Raw genomic sequence first — 22287 nt, 5'->3', positions numbered from 1 at the left:
CCAAGCAAAGCTGCCAAGTAAAGCTTTAGGAATTGGTTCACTCTCAATGTCTGTTCAGTTCACAAACTCATCATGAGCCAAAACCTGGAGGGTTCAAATAGCTCTGGAAATAGATGACGAGTTGCTGTGCTGGGACAGTTATTTATTATACATTTCTTGTGTGTCTTACCTGGAACTATAATTTACTTTTTAAGAATAGGTTTAGGGCACTACACCATACAAATGTATTTATTTAGAATAGATTTGTCCATTTTTCCTACGTGTGTTTCAACTCCTCCTGTAGATGATTCCACCAGTGTGTGTCAATAAGACTAGTTACATGTGTAAACTGAAGTACTTTCCTAAAGCATAGGCAAGATCAGGCCCTTACTCCCTACAACTAATACAAATAGCTACAGTACTTCTCTCCAAGTATCACTCTTTATTTATACTGGTCACTTTACATTCATTAAATAGAACACTTAATTCAATAACATCCAGTTTCAATTACAATTAAGTGATGCAATATTAGGTGTTACATTTTTCAGCATAGGAACAATGAATGTCTACGGTAATGTACTTTCTGACCAAAACTGTTTCTATTCTGATGTGTTTAATGTATATTGTATGATACTTTAACTGAATTTTAACAGAACAAGTTTCTGTTCTTTAAAAGGCATTAAAAGGAAAAGTAACTGAAATCCTGTGTCACATTCCCAATGCACCAAACTACAAAGCATTCTATACTAGGACAAATAAAGGGCAATGCTTAGTAATCTATATCGATGCATTTATACCTTATCAGCCACAGGGAAATGAGCCTCACCAACATTTACAAATGAAGTATTGCTTCTTAGTGAAATAAAAATGGCATTTAAAAATTGATATTTAAAGGTAACCATCAGCAAGTACTACAGATCAAAGTAATGAATGGTGCAATAAGATGAGAAAAACCAAGCCTTACAACTGCCCATGACATTCCCTATGCCTAGTGAAGCAACGTTTGATGTACCGTGTGAATCTTTGACGTATCCAGTGCTTTTGCTCTTTATTAAAAATAATGGTGCTTTGCTTCAAAGTATGGCTGTTAGCTTGCTGTAACAGGAGCCTTCAATGGATAACTAGCAAGAGTCACACAGAAGTTACACAAGCTAAAAAAAAGAGAGAGTCAAGTTCAGGAATAATAAGGAAATGAAACTGTAAGACTAAAGTATAATTACAGGAATGTATTCTAGTCAGAAGTTCTACAACCAAAAATCCATGAATATACTTTAAAAGTTGAATAAATAGTGCCATCTTGATTGACATTCAAGAAAAAAATAACCACCACACTAAAACAGAAGCAGATCCAAAACTGTTACCTAAATATTAAAGATGTGGGAGTCAGCCAAGATAGAGATTTTTCTTTTTTATACAGTTTTAATCAAAAACATGTAAGCAAAAAGTTTTTTCCACAATCATTATGTGCACTTTCCATTAGTGAGTAACTATACAATCTCATTAAAGTGTCTCCTGTCTTTATTACCCCATTCTCTCTCCATTATTTGTTTCCCCTCCATAGTATCCTGTGTGAAACTAGATTGTGCATAATTCAGGGGCAGGGACCATATGTGGTTTATCTGTGCTGTGAAGTGCCTAGAATGCCTTTTGGCTCTGTAAAATAACTGCATTTCCTAATTATGGAACTTTTCCTGTATTCCTTCCCCCAAAACTCCCATTACTGCAGTGTGAGTATGCATTGATTTTAATGATAGTTTTGGATTAACAAAAATTACAGGATGTCAAGGATGGTATTAAAGAAGTATGGGGAGCTTGTCACGCCCCTCTTCAATCACCGTAACATGCCTCTTGCATGGCCTTTCCAAAACTGAAAAGCAAGGGATTGCCACAGTTCCACTGCATGCAGGAAAGGACAGAGAAAGTCTTTGCTCGGGAACTTGTATCACCTGCACACTTTGGAGCAGTGCTACACAAAAGCTCACTCCATGGAGAGAGACAGAGCAGAGATAGCCAGCAAAGTCCATAGACTATGCAGATCCACTAGATTCATAGCCAATTCCACTACTTCAAACTGGTACTAGCAGACATAATGTGGCTCTGTACCTGGCTTCTGTCTGGGAGAAGGAAAGGATTCTATCATCTGAACCCCCTATGCGGATCTACACATAGATGGGCTTGCATGGGGATAAGAACGGGAAACTCATTGTGTGATCTGGGCTTAAGTTCTATGCTGACAGGACCTGTGCCTCAGCAGAACTTACTGCTGTAACCAGGGCAATGGTCATTCAAAATGCTCTTAGCCATATCTTGTGTGTCTACTGTATGATGCCAAAGACTAGACAGATTTGTCCACGTACAGTACAAGTAAAGTATTTACTCAAGCACCTGGTGTCTGTAGATACTCACAGACCATATGGTGTCTGAAACTACCCTTTAGGCACAAGAGAATGATTATCATGTCCACACCATTTAAAATTTATGTAGAACTTTAGTAAATTAAATCCTGGCAGCCAACACCTACAAAATGGTGCAATCAAAGACAAATTCTACCAAATATCTCACATACACTTACAGCCTCTTTTTCCACACAAGTATAAACGTGTTCATCAGGTAGAAGAAGTAGGGGACAAAGACTAAAATCAGAAAGGTAATTGATTTGCTCTTCATAATATACATCCTTCTATCAAACTAGCTCAGAAACAGCAACTCATATGACATACTACTTCAGTATTATATTCTGTTACAAAAAAGCTGTTTCTGACTATATTTTGTCATACGACCAGACTAAATAATAGGACACCACAACTCTCCAAAATACGTTATTTATAAATATCGTCGTGAATTATGCCTTCCAATTTTAGTGGTTTTACAATAATGCCTTTAAAATATTATAAACTCCCCTCCCCTGCCATCCCCCTTTTGCTTTTCAGAGTAGACTAATTGCTTATACAGTGGAAACAAACTGATGATATACAAACTGTTGTCAAAATGTTCAAACTAGAAACAATACAGAAGTTATTTTGCTCTAATCTCTTTAGGGTAGTAGTATAATATGTTACATGTAACAATAAGTATATATAAGTGTATATATGAAAGAGGTGCAATTTCTTCATTTGTGTGTTCTTTACATCTGTGTACCACTAAGTTATAGAAGGTTTTGAAAAATTGTCCAATTTTATTGAATTCACATATTTTACACCGCTAGAGCACAACCAGCAGTCTACATGCAGCTCAACTTGGTGCTTCTTGCAGTCAATGATCAGCCCAGTTTCATTGGCATTAAATACCAAAAGCACTTTAAAAGGCTTTAGAAGATAAGGTATTACCATCCTTTTCAGAAGCTATAACAACATCTTAATTCAAATATGGACTGTACACTTCAAAGCTACAAAGTATTTTTAAAGCATCCTCCAAACACCATTCTAACTGCAGTATATTAGCATCCAAATCTGGAGACTTACTGGCTGAAAAAACTGTAGAATTTTGGGTGTTTAACTTGAAATCAGTAATTGAAAGAAAAATCTGCTTCTCTGTTAACTCCTTCCTAACAGAAGTGAAGTCTGCCACTCACTGCACAGCAGAGGCTGACAAAAAAGCCAACAGATGCCCTGAGAGTACAAAGTGGAGCCTTGTCTTCAACTCGGCACATTAGAGTCTTCCTTCACATTGAAATCAACCTAGTCCAGGAGCAGAGATATCCTCTTTACCTAATCATGGCCTGGAGTATGGAATGACGATGAATGAGATGTTTGTGTAAGGAGAGGGAGAATGGAGAAACTAGGAGAGGGAAACTAACCATTTTATTGGTTTTAGGATAGAAGAAAAGAGAAAAAGAGTCATGAAAGAAGAACAATAGCAGATAAAGAGAGGAAAAGGTAGTAACAACTAAAAAAAAATCAAGATTATTATATTTTATTTATGCCAGATAAAACATTATGGGAGACATTACAGCAACTCAGATGAAGTTGTGTAAATATACTTGCAACGTAATGTCCATGGGTGGGTCAATAGAAGTGGGGATCAAATCTGTGAACTTGGGACCTGAAACAATGAGCCTCTGTTGTCTGCACTGAAAAGTAAGGTTATAGCAGGCTCATCAACCTCAGCCACCAATAGAGGGAGACAAAGGACCACAGAGCAGATGTGGGTTACATATTTGTGAAACATTGTTGCCCTTACACCTCTGCATTTTCCCAGTTTTATACTTTCTATTATAACAACATATTTTCCTTTTTTTAATACAATTGCACATTTTTAGGTGAATATTTCTCTATTTCATTGAGGATATAAATGTTTGATTGAATTATATATTCATGTAAACTTATGCAAGAAACCCAACAGGCAAAGCCTTACGGATGTCTTTCTAAACTTCGGGCTACAGTGCTTCCATATCTGTGATATTTAGTTAGTTCTCCCTTGATATTAAAAACGTATGGGGAACAAAAGGGCTTTGTTTTGTTTTGTTTTGTTTTGTTTTGTTTTGTTAGCGGGGTGGATTTGTCTGTCTCCAGTATCAGTAGTTTTTCCTTTCATAAACTTTTTTTTTTAAATGAAATGCATGATATCTGACCCGAAGCCATACACTGTTAGTATATTTCATAAACAAAAGAGGATGGTGATTTTAATTTATTTCATATAAATAAGTGAGCCTATAGTTGACATGGACCAAACTGCAACATTCTCCCCACCTACCTTTACACTGGTCAGTGGTTACCCACATGGACAGTTGCATTGACTTCAGTGGAGTACTCTAGCTAGTAACTGCTCAACAATATGAGTAAGAAGATCATAATCTGGGCCCAAAGCAGAAAAAGTACAACGTTAACACAGGCGATTTCTTCAGGGCCAGACTGTGATACTCTTACTACACTAACACACACCTTACTCCACTAAGTAGCCCCACTGACTGCAATGGGACTGCTTATGGTGTGAAATACTATTGAACCAGTAGCAAGCATCTATCATAATCTGACCCAATAAGAGCACTGACAGATGAACAAATACAGACGGTGGGGAAGGAGTTATAAAGTCATGCAGTTTGAGGCTAGAAGGGACCACCAGGCCACCTATTCTGACCTCCTGTATATTACAGGCCACCAACACTACATCCAGCATCTGCACAGTAAACCCAACAACTTAAATTAGATTGCTGTCCACTGATGCTAGTGTTTGACAGAAGAGGCTGCTATTATTTGCTACACCCTTGGACAGGTGGCTGCTTAGCCACATATGCTGCTTAGCCACATACGCTGTTGCCACAATGAACTCTTTCAGGGACTGCCGAGGGAAACTAGGTGTGGGGAGTGGAGGTGAAAGGAGGCTGCAACAGGCAGACAGATGGGGTTGCAGAAGCTTGCTACAGGGAGGGTGGAGATCGGATAGCTTTCCACTTCCCCACTGCTCCTCTGCTCTCCCCTCTCAGGGGCTTTTCACTTATTCCTTCCCATATAGCCCTGACAGTACCTGCAGTTCATGCCAGAGGCCTTTGGGCTTTTAAGGCTATTAGGGTAAAATATATATCCTTGGCCATAGGTCATACCATCTACTTTAGGTTTTTCTAAGGCACCTATTACCTTGGTATGTAAGCAACGCATACATTTCCTGCTTTTTGAGAGCTTGTGTTTAGATAGACCATGATAAATCATTATGTGCAAAAACACTGGACCTCTTTATAATCATTTAAGGTAAACATTTATAAAAAGCTCAGAAACTTCTAACACTGCAATGTGCACGTTCTTTACCTTTTTAAGTACTCACATGCTGTATGAATGCAAGAGTTTGTCTGATGTGGGACATGTGTGTATGAGGGTAGAGGGTACAATGAGCTGATCTCATCCATGCATAGGGGCCAGATCCATGAACTTGGGGACAGAGATTGTGAGTGCAAGGATTGCTAACAGCTCATCTTATCAGGAGCAACAGCCAATAGAGAGGACTCTTTTGCAGGGGATGGCATACACTGACTCCTGTTTAAGCTGCCAATATTTTTCATGAGAAACTACATATATTGTAAAAGTAAAATAATGCAAATAGTTGAAGAAACTGCATACAACCAATATCAATCAAGAATGCTGTTACTTCAATCTTTTACAAAATAGTTCCTTTTAAATAGTCCTCCAGCTGGTGTACATCAGCATACCCCCTTGAAATCAGTTGAGACACACCAACATATACCAATGGAAGAAGGCCTGGTGAGACTACCTAAGAGTTGTAAGAACAGCCAAAAAAATGCAGTTTCATATTTCTCCCGCTCTCCATCCTTATGAAAATTACTCCATAAAACTACTGTTAATTCACAAGTGCCAGCTCAACTCTTATTTTTCTTCATGAATTAAGATTTGAACTGGTGAATACTAAAATATTGGACTAGATCCTTAGCTAGTGTAAACCAGCAAAGCTCCATTGACTTTAGTGAACTACCCTGATTTATCTCAGCTGAAAAGCTGATGCATTATGTTTGGTAGATCATGGGGTTTTATTTTTCATTAATTACCATTTTTGGTGATGGATTTTAATAAGAAAACTATTCTCAACGTACTTTAAAAATTGAAATTCATGAAAGTACAGAGAATCTTCAGCTTCTGTCATAATGGTATCATAATTCAATTTAAAAACATAATATAAATGTTCTTTAACACTACAGGGGTACACCAGACTTGGATAAAAGTTAGAGGAGTTAAAGGCATTAATCTGAATAAAGCTGGTGGTAATTCTTATTTATCCAAATATATTTTTCACTCAATCAGGACTTACCATATTGATTGGATCAACTGGGCCAATGCTGTTAACATAGACATCTGTTTCAATTACCGTAGTTCTCACTAAACAAAAGAGTAGCCATAATAATTACATATGTAATCAACTCTATATACTGTATGCTGTTAATATAACTTATATTTATTAAAATAAGAATAAAAGTGATCCTCTTATCAAATACAGAAGGAGTAGTCATTGCATAAGATTGGCTTTTGACCACAGTCCACAGAATCACATGAAACATAACTCCCTTTTTTCATTGTCATTAAATGACAATTATAAACATGAATCTTTGTTTCATACTGGAAAAATTTACCTTTTTCTGATATGTTTTGTAACTATATGAAGCAGTGATGGAAAAAGGTCAGGTGGAGGAAGAAAATGAAAAGATTCATCCATCAAAATAAAATTTGAATCATAAACAGAAAGAAGAAAATGTTTGGAAAAATCATGTGTACAGCAATCCATCAGGTCTAGGAGTAAACATGTCTACATACTGCACAGAGAAAAATCTCAGTGTAATTTGTCAATTTTTATTGAAGATGTGTAGGAATAATAAAATGGCTTTTAGCCAGTTTTCTTCAGTCTATGTAATTATATTCCAATGAAAACATACCTGAAGATGCATTAATAATTCTTATCAGCTAGATCAATATGTCACTTTATAGACAAAATTTAGAACACTTAAAATATTCAACATTTAAATGACTTTCATTTCATAATACAAGGAAGACAGTCTAAAGTGTTCAGCAAAAACTAGCTTCTTTAAAGAGATCATCTTCTAAAAGAGGAAGGATAATTGCATTCAATTTATTTGGATAGTCTCTTAAAATACCTGTCAGCCTTATATAGGTATTCTGTTGTATAGGTGTCACAGGATGGATGCAGTACCTTCCCTCAGCTGGTTAATAGGATGGGAATTTGAGAGTGAGAGATGCCAGCACTCAGCAATAGATCTATTGGTTTTTTAAAACATTGTTACTATGAATTTTTGCTTTTTCTACTTCATATTGCAGAGTGCGTGAAGATACACATGAAGGGAAGAGGACATGTCATGCAGCACCTCACAACAGGGCAGGAAGAATTAAGGTCCTGTGGCATCATTGTCCCTAGCCAAGAGGACTGGGCAGAATAAAAATGTAGTGGGTGTGGGCTGGAAGATTTTCAAAATGAAGCCCCTTTGTCCCTCTGCTGATTTATGGGCAGAAAGGGAAAAGAGCCACAAGGAAAATATTTAATATAGAACTAAATTTTTCCACTTTCTCGATGACCCAAGTGAAGTTCTATTTTCTCAGGTCCAAAGAACATTTGAGGTCATATGACATGGCTGTACAGACGTGATGAAGGGCTGTGTAGATACTGTGGGCACACTTGTGGTCTCTAGAATGGGCCTCTTCTGGTTTGAGAGAGATCCATGAGATAAGGGTCCTTGTGTGAGGTGCCACAAGGTTCCATCTGTCTACCTCCTCCTGTTCAATGCATTCAGGGTGCTGTTAAATGGGCCAGGAAACATGAGGTGAAATCCTGGCTCCCCTGAAATCATTGGCAAAGCTCCCATTGCAGCTGATCCAGCAGAATAGATAACCTAATCACAGAATGAGATCAGAGTTTAGATGACATCAGAATGGAGGATGCTCAATTCAAACAAGACAGAAGTAAAGCTGGCAAGAAGGGGAAAACATCTAGTAAAGGCTTCTGACTAGGGGAGTGTGGCCTCCTTTCATACTGCAAGTTTGCATTTTGAGGATCCTTGTGAATCTCATTTTGCTCATGCATGCCCATTTAATAGCGGGACCATGTGTCTTCTACAAGGAGTGACACTTTTTCTTTTGGATCTAGGCAGTGCCTGTCTAGAACAGGTCAAAAATGAGGGTGAAGGAAACAAAGACTGGAGTGGGGAGTGATGAAAACAGTGAACATCTTTATTTTTTCCATTTTAATTCACATTGGAAGCTCTGAAAATGTCAACCATCTCAATCCATGCTTTTGTCACTTTGAGAACTGAGCATGCATGGTGTGACATTACACGCCATATGTTTCATGGAAATATGGGTGTGAACATAAGGTAACTGGAATATGCTTTATGCAAAAGGTCTCTTGTAAGGTCTCATAAGAAAGGTTCTAACCTACTGAATATATTCATCCTAATTGTATGCATGTATCATTCTTGTATCTGAAACTAGAAATATGAAGTATAACTCTGAGGTCCTATTGTAATTATGGAAAGTGTGGGCCATTAATGGTGGTTTAGAATCTTGATGGCTCCCATTGACCAGGACAATTGGTTATAAATGGTTTACTTACCTGCACACCTTCCTGTGTACATGTGAGCCAACCCAGGAAGAATGGAGATTAGGGGTCTTACAGTGACATGTGACCATGTCACACGGTACTGGAATCCATTTTACTCCTTGTACTTTTAAATTGATGAGGCGGGAGTGGGGACAAGCACAGACAAAAGATTCCCACCTTGTGCCAAAGCTGTAAAAAGGGGTGGAGCAGGACAAAGGGGGCTGCCAGTCATGAGAGAACCCCTGCTTACAACTGAGATGTCTGTGGAGCTAACAAGGACTGTATCGGGGAAAGGATTAGGCCCAGAGTAGAAAAAGGTCTAGTCTGTGAAAAAAAAAAGCTCATTGGAACATCTGAGAGTGAGATATTACCTGTAATCAGTTTCTTAATGTATTAGGCTTAGACTTGCACATTTTGTTTTATTTTGCTTTGTGACTTACTCTGTTCTGGCCGTTATTATTTGAAACCACTTAAATCCTACATTTTATACTTAATAAAATCATTGTTTATTAATAAACCCAGAGTAAGTGATTAATATCCAGGGAGCAAACAGCTGTGCATCTCTATCAATGTTACAGAGAGTGGACAATTTATGAATTTACCCTGTATAAGCTTTATACAGAGTAAAACAGATTTATTTGGGGTTTGGATCCCATTGGGAACTAGGTGTCTGAGTGCTGGAGATGGGAAACCTGCTGAGCTGCTTTCAGTTATGTCTGCAGCTTTGGGGGTGTGCACCAGACTCTGGGTCTGTGTTGCAGCAGGCTAGCATGCCTGGCTCAACAAGGCAGGGTTCTGGAAGTCCCAAGCTGGCAGGAAAATGGGCTCAGAGGTAATTCCAGCACATAAGGTGACAGTACCAAGGGGGTCTCTGTGACCAAATTCATCACAAGTGGGACTAAGGATGGAACAACATGGAGCACTGTAAACTCAGGAGGGCCAAATGAACCAAAAAAATCCCTGAAACAAACAAACAAAAAGCAAGGCAAGGCATTACCGCACTTGCACTTTATTGATTTCCTAATGTATATAGATTAATAATAAAAACCTTTCACAAGGTAATGTCTGTATGTAATTTGGATTTATACAACCTTGTTTCCATGTAGAAACCAGCAGTAGTATGCTTAGCACAGAATATGGTTTTAGAATAGCATCTTTATGCTCTAAGCATGTCAAAGTACAAACAACAAATAAGTTAGTAATAATGAACATATAAACAAACTAAGTGGCTATTAAGCAGTTAGCAAAGTTCATGAATATTGGAATGAGAGGGACAGAGAAAGGCTACACAATGGAGAGAGGAAACAGTGTGATAACCTATGCTTAATTCAGGGACAAAAGATTCTCAGAAACAGAAAGGCAATGTGACTAATGAATAAGACACTGGCGTGAGAGTCTGGAAACCTAGACTCCAATCTTGGCCCTACCAGTGACCTTGGACAAGTTATTTCACCATTCTGTGCCTCTGTTTCCCTTCTCAGACTTTGTCTCATCTATTTAGACCAGTGCTTTTCAACCTGTGGTCCATGGATCCTTGGAGGGACATAGACCATATCTGATTTCCAAATGGTTCTGCACCTCCCATTTGAAATATTTTAGGGGTCCAGAAATGAAAAAAGGTTGAAAATCATGATTTGGACTGTAAATTCTTCAGGAAAAGGCCACCTCTTTCTGTGCATTTGTACAAAGTCTAGAACAAAGGAGCCTTGATCCATAAGAACATATGAATGGCTATAATGGGTCAGACCAAAGGTCCATCTGGCCCAGTATCCTGTCTTCCAACAGTGGCCAACGACGTGCCCCAGAGGGAATGAACAGAACCAGTAATCATCATGTGATCCATCCCTGTCGCCCAGCTTCTGGCAAGCAGAGGCTAGGAATACCATCCCTGCCCATCCTAGCTAATACTCATTGATGGACCTATCTTCCATGAATGTGTCTAGTTTTTTTTTGAACCCTGCTATAGTCTTGGCCTTCACAACATCCTCTGGCAAAGAGCTTCACAGGTTGACTGTGCATTGTGCTGCTATTAATTTCATTTGGTGACCCCTAGTTCTTGTGTTATGAGAAGCAGTAATAACACTTCCCTATTTACTTTCTCCACACCAGTGATGATTTTATAGACCTCTATCATATCCCCCTCTTAGTGGTCTATTTTCCAAGATGAAAAGTCCCAATCTTATTAATCTCTCCTCATACAGAAGCTGTTCCATATGTTGTCATTTTTGTTGTCCTTTTCTGAACCTTTTCCAATTCCAATATCTTTTTTTTTTTGAGATGAGGCAACTAGATCTGCACATGGTATTCAAAATTTATATAGAGTCAGTATATTTTCTGTTTTATTATCTATCCCTTTCTTAATGATTCCCAACATTCTGTTAGCTTTTTTGACTGCTGTTATACATTGAGTGGATGTTTTCAGAGAACTATCCACGACTCCAAGATCTCTTTCTTGAGTGGTAACAGCTAATTTAGACCCCATAATTTTATATGTATAGCTAGGATTATGTTTTCCAATGTACATTACTTTGCATTTATCAACATTGAATTTCATCTGTCATTTTGTTTCTCACTCACCCAGTTTTGTGAGATCATTTTGTAGCTCCTTGCAGTCTGCCTGCAACTTAACTATCTTGAGTAGTTTTGTATCATCTGCAAATTTTGCCATCTCACTATTTACTCATTTTTTCAGATCATTTATGAATATGTTGAATAGGACAGGTCCAAGTACAGACCCCTGGGGGACACAACTATTTACCTCTCTCCACTGTGAAGACTAACCATTTATTCCTACCCTTTGTTTCCTATCTTTTAACCAGTTACCAACCCACGAGAGGAACTTCCTTCTTATCCCATGACAGCTTACTTCGCTTAAAAGCCTTTAATGAGGGACCATGTAAAAGGCTTTCTGAAAATCTAAGTACACTATATCCATTAGATCCCCTTTCCCCACATGCTTGTTGACCACCTCAAAGAATTCTAGTAGATTGGTGAGGCATGATTTCCCTTTACAAAAAACATGTTGACTCTTCCCCAACCAATTATGTTCATCTATATGTCTGACAGTTTTGTTCTTTACTATACTTTCAACCGGTTTGCCCAGTTCTGAAGTCAGGCTTACCAGCCTATAATTGCTGGGATCATCTCTGGAGCCCTTTTTAAAAATTGGCATCACATTAGCTATCCTCCAGACATTTGGTAGAGAAGCTGATAGGTTATAAACTACAGTTAGTAGTTCTGCAGTTTCACATTTGAGTTCCTTCAGACCTCTTGAGTGAATACCATCTGGACCTGATGACTTATTACCATTTATCAGTTTGTTCCAAAATCTCCTCTAATGACACCTCAATCTGAGACAGTTCCTCAGATTTGTCATCCAAGACGAATGGCTCAGGTTTTGGAATCTTCCTCACATCCTCAGCCATGAAGACTGATGCAAAGAATTCATTTAGATTTTTTGCAATGGCCTAATCATCCCTGAGGGTTCCTTTAGCATCTCTATCGTCCAGTGGTCCCACTGGTCATTTAGCAGGCTTCCTGCTTCTGATGTACTTTAAAAAAATGCCATTATTTTTTGAGTCTTTGGCTAGCTGTTCTTCAAATTCTTTTTTGGCCTTTCTAATTACCAGTATGTTTTACACTTCACTTGCCAGAGTTTATGCTCCTTTTTATTTTCCTCATTAGGATTTAACTTCCACATTGTAAGAGATGCTTTTTTTGCCTCTCACTGCTTCTTTTATTTTATTGTTTAGCCATGGTGGCACTTTTTTGATTCTCTTACTATCTTTTTTAATTTGGGGCATACATGTAAGTTGAGCCTCTATTATGGTGCCTTAAAAAGTTTCCATGCAGCTTGCAATGATTTCACTTTTGGCACTGTACCTTTTAATTTCTGTTTAACTAACTTCCTTATTTTTGTGCAGTTCCCCATTCTGAAATTAAAGCTACTGTGTTGGGCTGCTGTGGTGTTTTCCCCAGCACAGGGATGCTAAATTTAATTATATTATGGTCACTATTACCAAGCTGTCCAGCTATATTCACCTGGACCAGAGGTATTACATTTAAAATAGCAAAATGAAAAAACAAACATGGAATTGCAGTAATTTGTTACCTATTTGATCCTGCCTTAAAAGTTTCAATACTTTACATAGTACAAAAAAAACAGATATACAATTTCTATTGTATTTGCTATAAAGAAAGTTGAAAGTTATTTTCACGTTCCATGTTATTTATATTCTGTTTATCTAGCTTGATACATTAATTAATGAACAGTTGACTTTTAAACAGCTACTTGCCACCATTTCATTAAAACCCATGCAGTGTCTGCATTCTCTGTTCATATTTTCTATTTATTATATGTGAGATGAACTTACCCCCAATATCTGGCCGAAGTTTACTGTCATAGCCTTGAAGTAAGGAATCCAATATGTGAGTGACATCTCCACCATGAATCTTTGGTGCAAGTACCCAGGTTTTGTTCACTGTTAGATCTTCATCATCCTCATCATCTGCTTTATCAGCACTGATTCAATGAAACATGAGGGAAGAAAAATAGTGAACAAAATACACACTGCTTGAAGAATGAAATGATAAAAAGAGTAAACATGGCAGTCTACTTATTATGTAGAATAAAGATTTGAACGTATTCTGGTGCCAGCACATAGTTACATCTAATTGATGGTTACTCATCCACGTAATTCAAGGAAATTGCTCTGGGTTTCTAATCAAAGCACATCAAACTGATAGTAGTAACTATGTAGTGTTCTAAGAATCCTGTGGCACCTTATAGACTAACAGACGTTTTGGAGCATGAACTTTCATGGGTGAATACCCACTTCGTCAGATACATGTAGTGGAAATGTCCAGGGGCAAGTATATATATGCAGGCAAGCTAGAGATAATGAGGTTAGTTCAATCAGGGAGGATGAGGCCCTGTTCTAGCAGTTGAGGTGTGAAAACCAAGGGAGGAGAAACTAGTTTTGTAGTTGGCAAGCCATTCACAGTCTTTGTTTAAACAACGACACCATCACAGGACCTAACCAGATCAGCCATACCATCACCAGCTCATTCACCTGCACGTCCACCAATGTAATGAATGCCATCATATGCTAGCAAGCCCCTCTGCTATGGACATCTGCCAAACTGGACAGTCGCTACGGAAAAGGATAAACGGACACAAATCAGATATTAGGAATGGCAATATACAAAAACCTGTAGGAGAACACTTCGACCTCCCAGGCCACACTACAGCAGATCTTAAGGTGGCCATCCTGCAGCAAAAAAACTTCAGGACCAGACTTCAAAGAGAAACTGCTGAGCTTCAGTTCATCTGCAAATTTGACACCATCAGCTCAGGATTAAACAAAGACTGTGAATGGCTTGCCAATCACAAAACCAGTTTCTCCTCCCTTGGTTTTCACACCTCAACTGCTAGAACAGGGCCTCATCCTCCCTGATTGAACTAACCTCATTATCTCTAGCTTGCCTGCATATATATACCTGCCCCTGGACATTTCCACTACATGCATCTGACGAAGTGGGTATTCACCCATGAAAGCTCATGCTCCAAAACATCTGTTAGTCTATAAGGTGCCACAGGATTCTTTGCTGCTTTTACAGATCCAGACTAACACAGCTACCACTCTGACATATGTAGTGTTCTTGTAGCATGTTGATCCCAAGGTATTAGAGAGGCAAGATGGGTGAGGTAATACCTTTTATTGGAAGAGCTTTGTGTAAACTCGAAAATTTGTCTCGCTTATCAACAGAAATTGGTCCATTAAAAGATATTACCGCACCCAGCTTCTCTTAGCAGTAACTATGGGAGTCATAAAATGTATCTTGGCAAAGAGACAATGGCTACCATTAATTATAATAGAGCATATGGAACCCATAAAAGTCGTAGTTACAATGCTATGATAAGCAAAGGTATTATAGGCAACAAAAAGGAATTATATTATCCTTGGAAGAAGTTGCACATCAATACTGTTTAAAAAAATATTATTGCTTTCCATTATACTCCTAGAGTAAGATTTTTCAGAAGTGCCTAAGGGTATATCTACTTTGCATTTTAAAACCCGTGGCAGCAAGCCTCAGAGACCTGGCCTTCAGACATAGGTTCATGGGGCTTGTGTTATGGCACTAAAAATAACAGCGTTAACCTTATAGCTTGGGCTGGATTTCAGTTTCTGAAACCCAACACCTTGCCTGAGCTTCAGAGCCAGAGCTCCAGCCCAAGCTTGAAATCTACACAGCTGTTTCTAGCATTGTGACAGGAGCCTGTAGACCCAAGTTCTGAGAGTAACTGCTTCAGGTTTAAAATGTAGTGTAGACATATTCTAGTGACTAATGTTCACAAGTCTCACTGAAAGTCACTTAGGTGATTTGGAAAATCCCACCTTTAGTTTTAAAGTTTCACTTTCCTATAGTGAATTAATGCCATTAAAATGTGTTGTTATAAATGATAACCGAAGGATTACAAAAATCAATGCATATTTTTAATCATTAGAGGGAAATCTTCAAAGTTCTTAAGTTCTAAATGTCTAAATGAACTGAAAAGTGTTACGCACATATAAATCAAGTCCTCTTGATTCTATTCCATCAAAATAGAAATTAAAAAGAAAAAGTTCTACATGGAGAGAACTTTAAGCCTAGAGAGTCAAGTATCCAAACAAGTCAGGAAATGACACTGCAAGAATATGAATGCTCAAACTTAACTCTGCTCCGTTGTATAGATACCCCAAATTAGTCTTTAATCAGATAATCTACAATTTCTCAAAATACATAATTAGGGCTAGTTGAAAAAAAGTCTATCAAAACTGATTTTTTCTAATTAAAAATTGAGATTAAAACTAAACTATTTTTTTCACAGAAAGTGTCAGCTTTTGGATGATTAATGTTAGTTCGGTTTTGTCTCTCAGTTTAGGAGGTGGAAAGACTTTTCTGTCTCACATAGTGCCCCTAGAGGGAAGATTGGGCTGATAGGGTGATGTGCTAGATGTCCAGGCGGTCAGGGGGAGCTGAGCACTGCTCTCTTCCCCTCCCTGCTACAACTACTATAGCTGCTCAGTCTGTTCCTGGGGGGTTCCATTGCAGTACATGTTGCTGCTGCAGTTGTGAGGTTCCTGGTGTTTGGTGTGCTGCCAAAATTAAGCAGGCCAAAGAGGGAAATTGCTATTTTCAGTGGTTTAGAAATAAGCCAAAGCTGAATGGATTTTCATGGAATGAGCAAAAGGCACTTCTCTGATCAACAACTGGGGGGTTAATAAGTATTCAAAAAAAGTTTTAAGAATCTTTTATAATAGAAACTGTTAGGCAACCTAGATACCGGGTTCATTGCCAGATCCCGCTGTAATAGTGTGGAAATCACTTTAGTTCCTTAGACTTGAAAGGCACTGCATAACACTTAGCATCTTTACAGTACTGTACAGACATTGTCAGGGCCGGCTTTATGAAGGGCAGGGCCTGATTTGAATACCCGGCAGTGGTCCGGGGCTTCGGTGGCACTTCGGCGGCGGGGGGGTCTGCTCTGGGTTTTCCGTGGCACCGAAGGACACCCTCACTGCCAAAATGCCACCGAAGACCCCTGGAGCGGATCCCCTGCCGCCGAAATGCCATCCGACTCCCCGCCGCTGGGTAAGTAAAAAAAAAAAAAAATTAAAAAGACGCCAGGCCCTGGCGTGAGGCCCGATTCCGGGGAATCAGGAGAATTGGCATAAAGCCGGCCCTGGACATTATACAAATATCAGCAATTAAATATTTAAAGATTCCCATTAGTGGAATTCCATAATAAACACTAAAATGAGTATTAACAGAAGTCTCACAACTGTATGTTCATCTTTTCAGAATTACCAATTGCTAATATTTTATGTTTTTACCTACTTGGTTACTCTAATCAATGCTTAAATTTAGTAAGAGCGTATGGGCTCTGTACTGTCTTTGCTTTTCCCCTTGAGGCTAATGAGTAGTTAGACTGAATTTACAACAAAATGTACATTGGAAGGAAATATCAGTGCTGTGGAGCAACCCTTTTCTTCTTTTTTATTTAAAGGCTCCAGCCCTGCAACAGTGACTCGGCGCAGACAGAACCTGAATCTACCAAAGGCTCCCTAAAACCAGCTCCATGGAGATGCTGGGGCTTTTTCATTACATTCTGAAGGAATAGATTAAGTGGATATGATCAATGTCTCCTTTTAGTGACCTTCCCACACCAAAGTTAAGAGCCACCAACTCATAGCTAAAGGAGTTATGTCTTTAGCTCAAGCGGTAAGGGTATAACCAAAAGGTCTGACTGATTCCAGCACTTTCTAAATTATAGTACTTTGATGTACTCTGCCATAGATTCCCCTCTTTATACATTAAACACAGGATAGAATTTAAATATAACTTATTTCACTCCCCCCGCAACCAATGGGAACATTCCCTCCCCTCAACTTTGAAAACTCTGTACTACAAATACAAATATAAATTTTTATAAACTACTAACATCAATATCCATCAGTAATATGGTACTAGGAAAACAGATGGAAGAATTCCCTCCTGGCACCCTTTAGTTTTTTCAAATTCACTTAAATAAGTCCAATTAGTATGATTCTTATTAGATGCCACATATCTTATTTTGATTATTTCTCCATGGTCTATATTTTAAAAACTCAATATTCTCCCTACCCAATGACAATGAAGGGGTATTTTTGTTCATTTTCTTGGGTAGCTATATTTTTTCTATGGCACAGAGGTGAAACTGTTTAATTGAAGGCTATAGCTTGAATATCTGGCAAGGGTAGACTTGGGATGGAAACCTTTTTATTACTGTGCCATAATAAAAATAAATTGATACTCATGTATATTAAAGTGACCCTTCACTCCCATCTTCTGCCACAATCCTTACCACTAAAACTTTACCCATTCCTAAAACCAGTGGAGAGAGGACAATTTTACTTTTTTATGTATATTTATTTTCTTCCAGTTTCAGTCACAGAATATTTATGTACTTCTACTGCATGACATCTCTTTCCTCCTGTGTATTACGGGAAGTGTAAAGTAATGGAAAATAAATATGATTTATCTCAACAAGATCCACACTCTATGTTTGTAGGCACTAAGATTAAGAATGAATTTGATAAGACTCTCAAACATTAAAAATTTACTGTTCCATGGCACTACACTAATTATCACTCATTATACTTCAGATGCTGAGTTTGACTTCACTATGAATTCTTTTAAAATAAAAATAAATTTGAAGGAGCATAAAAAGTCTCACCATAAATATAAAGAAATTTCATTTCTAAACAGGGGGTTTTATTACAGTAGCTATGATGATAAACTGAACAGTAACTACATATATACGGTTAACTGTAATTAGACAAAAAGTGCCCTAATTATGCTCTATACCCTCCAACTAATTAAAGACATTACCATGACTAATAAATCCCTGAGCATAAATGACTAATGACTGAATAAGTCTTTTCAGCATCAGGCAGCATGTTCATCTTTAGACTTTAATATCATAGGTCTTTGTTCTACTTTTAATATGAGGGAAAATAATCAGATGAGTTTTAAGTTGTAATTAACATCTGTCAGGTTATGCAATGAATTATAAAAAATAAAGCAGTGATACTGCTCCTTCTGCTGGATGCACCATATGTAAGGTTATGCACCAACCAGGGATTATATGCACACTATAAATGTAAGTGCCCAAACGCAATCAATCACCATAAAGATTAAATGTTTCAGATAAAGTGACCTTAGAGTTTTCATAAATGAATTAAATGATTAATTGTGGTTGATAAGATATTTTATTTCTGGATAATGGGAACTAATAGTGCACAAGCCACAGGGGAGTGTACAGTGTTTGTTATGACTTTATGAACTTGGAGACTTTGCTTTCCTTCCTAACACAGAATAATACTTATAATAAAAAGTTATGATGAGATGTCAGTAAGGTGGTCAGAACTGGGTCAACACTTCAGGTCAACGCTTTTGTAAAAGAGCTGAAATTTGCACCTATCTTCACTATTGCTTTGAACAGAACTAATAGCATTGCACTTACCTTTAGTCAAAGCCCATTGTTAACCCCTTCATTGCTCTGAGTAGAACCTCAGATTTACAAACACCTTGGAAATGGAGGTTGTTTGTAACTCTGAACAATACATTATGGTTTTTTCAAAAGTTTACAACTGAACACTGACTTAATACAACTTTGAAACTTTACTATGCAGAAGACAAACGATGTTTTTAACCATCTTAATTTAAATTAAACAAGCACAAAAACTGTTTCCTTACTTGGTCAAAAAACAGGTTTTTTTTAAAAAAAAAGTTCCCCTTTTTTGTTAGTAGTTTACATTTAACAAAGTACTGTACAGTACTTGCTTTTTTCGGGGGGTACAGAGGGGGGCGGGCTTTGCTGCCTGACAGTGTACTTCTGGTTCCAAATGAGGCGTGTGGTTGACCGGTCAGTTTGTAACTCTGGTGTTGTAATTCTGAGGCTCTATTGTACTTCAGTGCCTATTAACAGTCTACTGAAGTCACTACCTTGGTATTCATGACACATCCCCCATTCCAGCTCCATATACCTGGGACATTTGATACTGGTTAGATATGAATGAACCAAGGACAAAGTTGAAAACAAAAGGAACAGTTTGCATGATCAACAGACACCAGAGTACTGCTACATTAAGAAGACCCAGTCTTGGTTCTGTTCCTTTGCTCTATAGGCTGGCAAAGGCTGCAGTGCCAGTGCAGTCAGATTGGGAAGAAGGGAAAGGGGAAAGCCAGTGCTTCACAATGCATAATCATCTAGAGATAATTAAAGATATGGCCAGAGCCAAAATATATTTTACAGAACCTAGAAGTAAGTAACAGCAAGACTTGCTCTGTGTGTGCTCTATCCTCCAAGGCCTTGTGTGAGCGTGAGATGTATCCACTAAATAAAAATCATTACAAGAACAAGATTCACAGGAGTAACAAATTAAGTTAACAAAATTAACAGCCCCCACACCTTGTTACTCATTTATAGTCCCACTAGGTAAAACCCTTCCATGCTGCACATAAATGAGCCAATCACATAACTCAAGCAATGAAAACCTGGTTATACCTTTTTAGGCTTCCCACTGCGTTCTGTCTAGGCCTCCTGTGTAATGTAGACTGTATTAATTAGAATTTTGTCTTCCATTATTTTTTTCTTTTTAATTAAAAATGTGATTTTGCCTTTTTGCCTGGACAAAGTGATGATTTCCTCATCTTTGTGTTATGCAAATAACCATCCTTTCTAATGATACAGTTTGAGATATTTTGCACAGACTTTGCATTTATACAATAATTCTCTATTGATAAGCCTTCCAGATAAGTCTTCCAGCTGGTCGGACACCTGAACAGCCACTATCCTACTCCAGAGCATTGTACATGGTCCTATATTATAAAGAAGTTCTTTTTCATGCCCTGGTAATGAGGCTTCAGAAATTGGATGAATTGGCCAAAGTTCACATCATCAATAGGACCTGATCCAAAGCCCATGAAGGGCAAATAAGAAACCAAAACAGATCAGCTGTGCCTTCCATGGGTTAGAGAAAGGCTGGGAGTCCTGGATATACAAAAATATTAGTCATCGGTAAATATGTATTATTTCATTTCAATGGGTACTTAATCCAGAGAACTTCCCACCTCTTTGGCTGCAATTGGAGAACTAATCATATTGGGTGTGGGGAAGAGAGGCATTCTTAGTAAGGATGTTAGAGTAGATCAATCAAAGATGATAGTTTGATTCAAAAGGGGGAGCATATATATGAGGTAATCTCTATGTTGCTTTTGATGTATTACCAACTCTTGTGTTCAAAAGACATGAGGCAGACCTCCATGTTTACTACTCAGAAGGAACCCTATACACTCTCTTCCATCCCTCGGAATGTCGGGTGGCTCCTCCTGTTCTCTGCATTCCCCAACAGCCCTTTCTAGTCTACCTCATGTCCATACATTCCTCTCAATTTGCCTCCAGCTTCCTCTATTCCCTGCTCCCCACATTATCCTGCATCCCTTTATTCTGCTTCCTGTACTTCACATTCCTTTGACTCCTCATAACTTCCTGTCCTATCCCCTAAAACATTCCCTTTCCCCTGCTCCCACAGTCTCATTTCCTGATGGCAGCCTGGCTTTGGAAACAATGGAAGCCACCAGCCTCACTTTCACTTGCAAAGAATAAAAGGACATGGAGGCCATTTTGCTGAGGGCAAATGCAGTCTCCCATTTTTGTCAATGTGATGACAATAATTCTGGTTAAAGCCAAAACTTCACAAGCTTGAAGTCAGACATTCATGGAAAACCATTTAAAAGGAACCCCAAATATCACAAGTGTCACAATAAAGTTGCAAGAGCTGACAATAATGGCTACATATTTTATATTATGGAGGAATATGATGAAAAGCTAGGGTTAGATTTAAATACTAATCAGTGTGTCCTTGTATATGAATAAATAAAGGCCTTAGAAGTGCTTTGAATATAACTAGCCTTTTTCTGCTCAAGACATGTAACTCTTAACAATCAGTTCTGCCACCCTTTTTCACATTACCTTCCCAAGCGGATCCAATGATTTCAAACAAGACTGCTTGCAGACGGTGCTATTAAATGTAAGAATTGGGCCCTAAGGCAGTAGAAAAATTTAAAGTAAGAGGAAGTCTGAATATACTGTTAAAATATATTGTACACAGAAGTCAGAGGCACTTTTACTGAGCAAGAGGAATGGTTGAGTTATTAGAGAATATACTAGATAAACAATTTTTGTAACATTAAATATTAAAAACTTTGTTTAAAAATGAAAAACAATCAGCTCCCTAATAGAAACCCATTCAGTTCTCTTTCAATCATTCTGTGTAATGAAATCCTTTGCCAATTTTTTTAAGTGCCCAGGCAATTAAGCTAGCAGTATCTTAATGGATAGGCCAAGGTGATCAAGCCTCTTCTGATTCATCACAGATTAGTAATATATCTCCAAAGGACATTAAAAAAATTCTCCCACAAATAATAAGCTCAGCAATTTAAGTTTAGTCACAGCAAAATCTTCACTTGAAACAGTTTTCTTATATTTCTAGTTAAATGACCTTCAACATCTGTGATGCTTGCATAACAAAGTCTATCTGAACATAGGTAACTGAACTTTCAGTACAACCAAACTTATCTCTGGGTACTTAACAAGGACATTGTCTGTCATCTCTTCCAGTAAATGTTCACTGTTCCAGTTTCACAAGTTCTTTCATAAAATCTTGGTTGAAT

General features: G+C 38.0%; 1 protein-coding gene across 2 annotated transcripts in view; it reads right to left on the bottom strand.

Annotated features, from left to right (window-relative positions):
- The window catches only part of GABRG1 (gamma-aminobutyric acid type A receptor subunit gamma1), a 67955-nt gene that overhangs the window by 32855 nt on the left and 12813 nt on the right, over positions 1-22287 (bottom strand). For both annotated transcript variants that reach the window (XM_050947808.1, XM_050947810.1), the window contains exons 2-3: positions 13401-13549; positions 6733-6800 (exon numbers count right to left, since the gene is read on the bottom strand). In XM_050947808.1, coding sequence (XP_050803765.1) covers positions 6733-6800; positions 13401-13549 — 217 coding nt within the window. The remainder of the gene's footprint in view (positions 1-6732; positions 6801-13400; positions 13550-22287) is intronic.

Source organism: Gopherus flavomarginatus, chromosome 3, assembly GCF_025201925.1.
Source record: "Gopherus flavomarginatus isolate rGopFla2 chromosome 3, rGopFla2.mat.asm, whole genome shotgun sequence".
Taxonomy (NCBI): Eukaryota; Metazoa; Chordata; order Testudines; family Testudinidae; genus Gopherus; species Gopherus flavomarginatus.
Note: the sequence above shows the minus strand (reverse complement) of the source record. Positions and strands in the feature narration are given on the sequence as shown.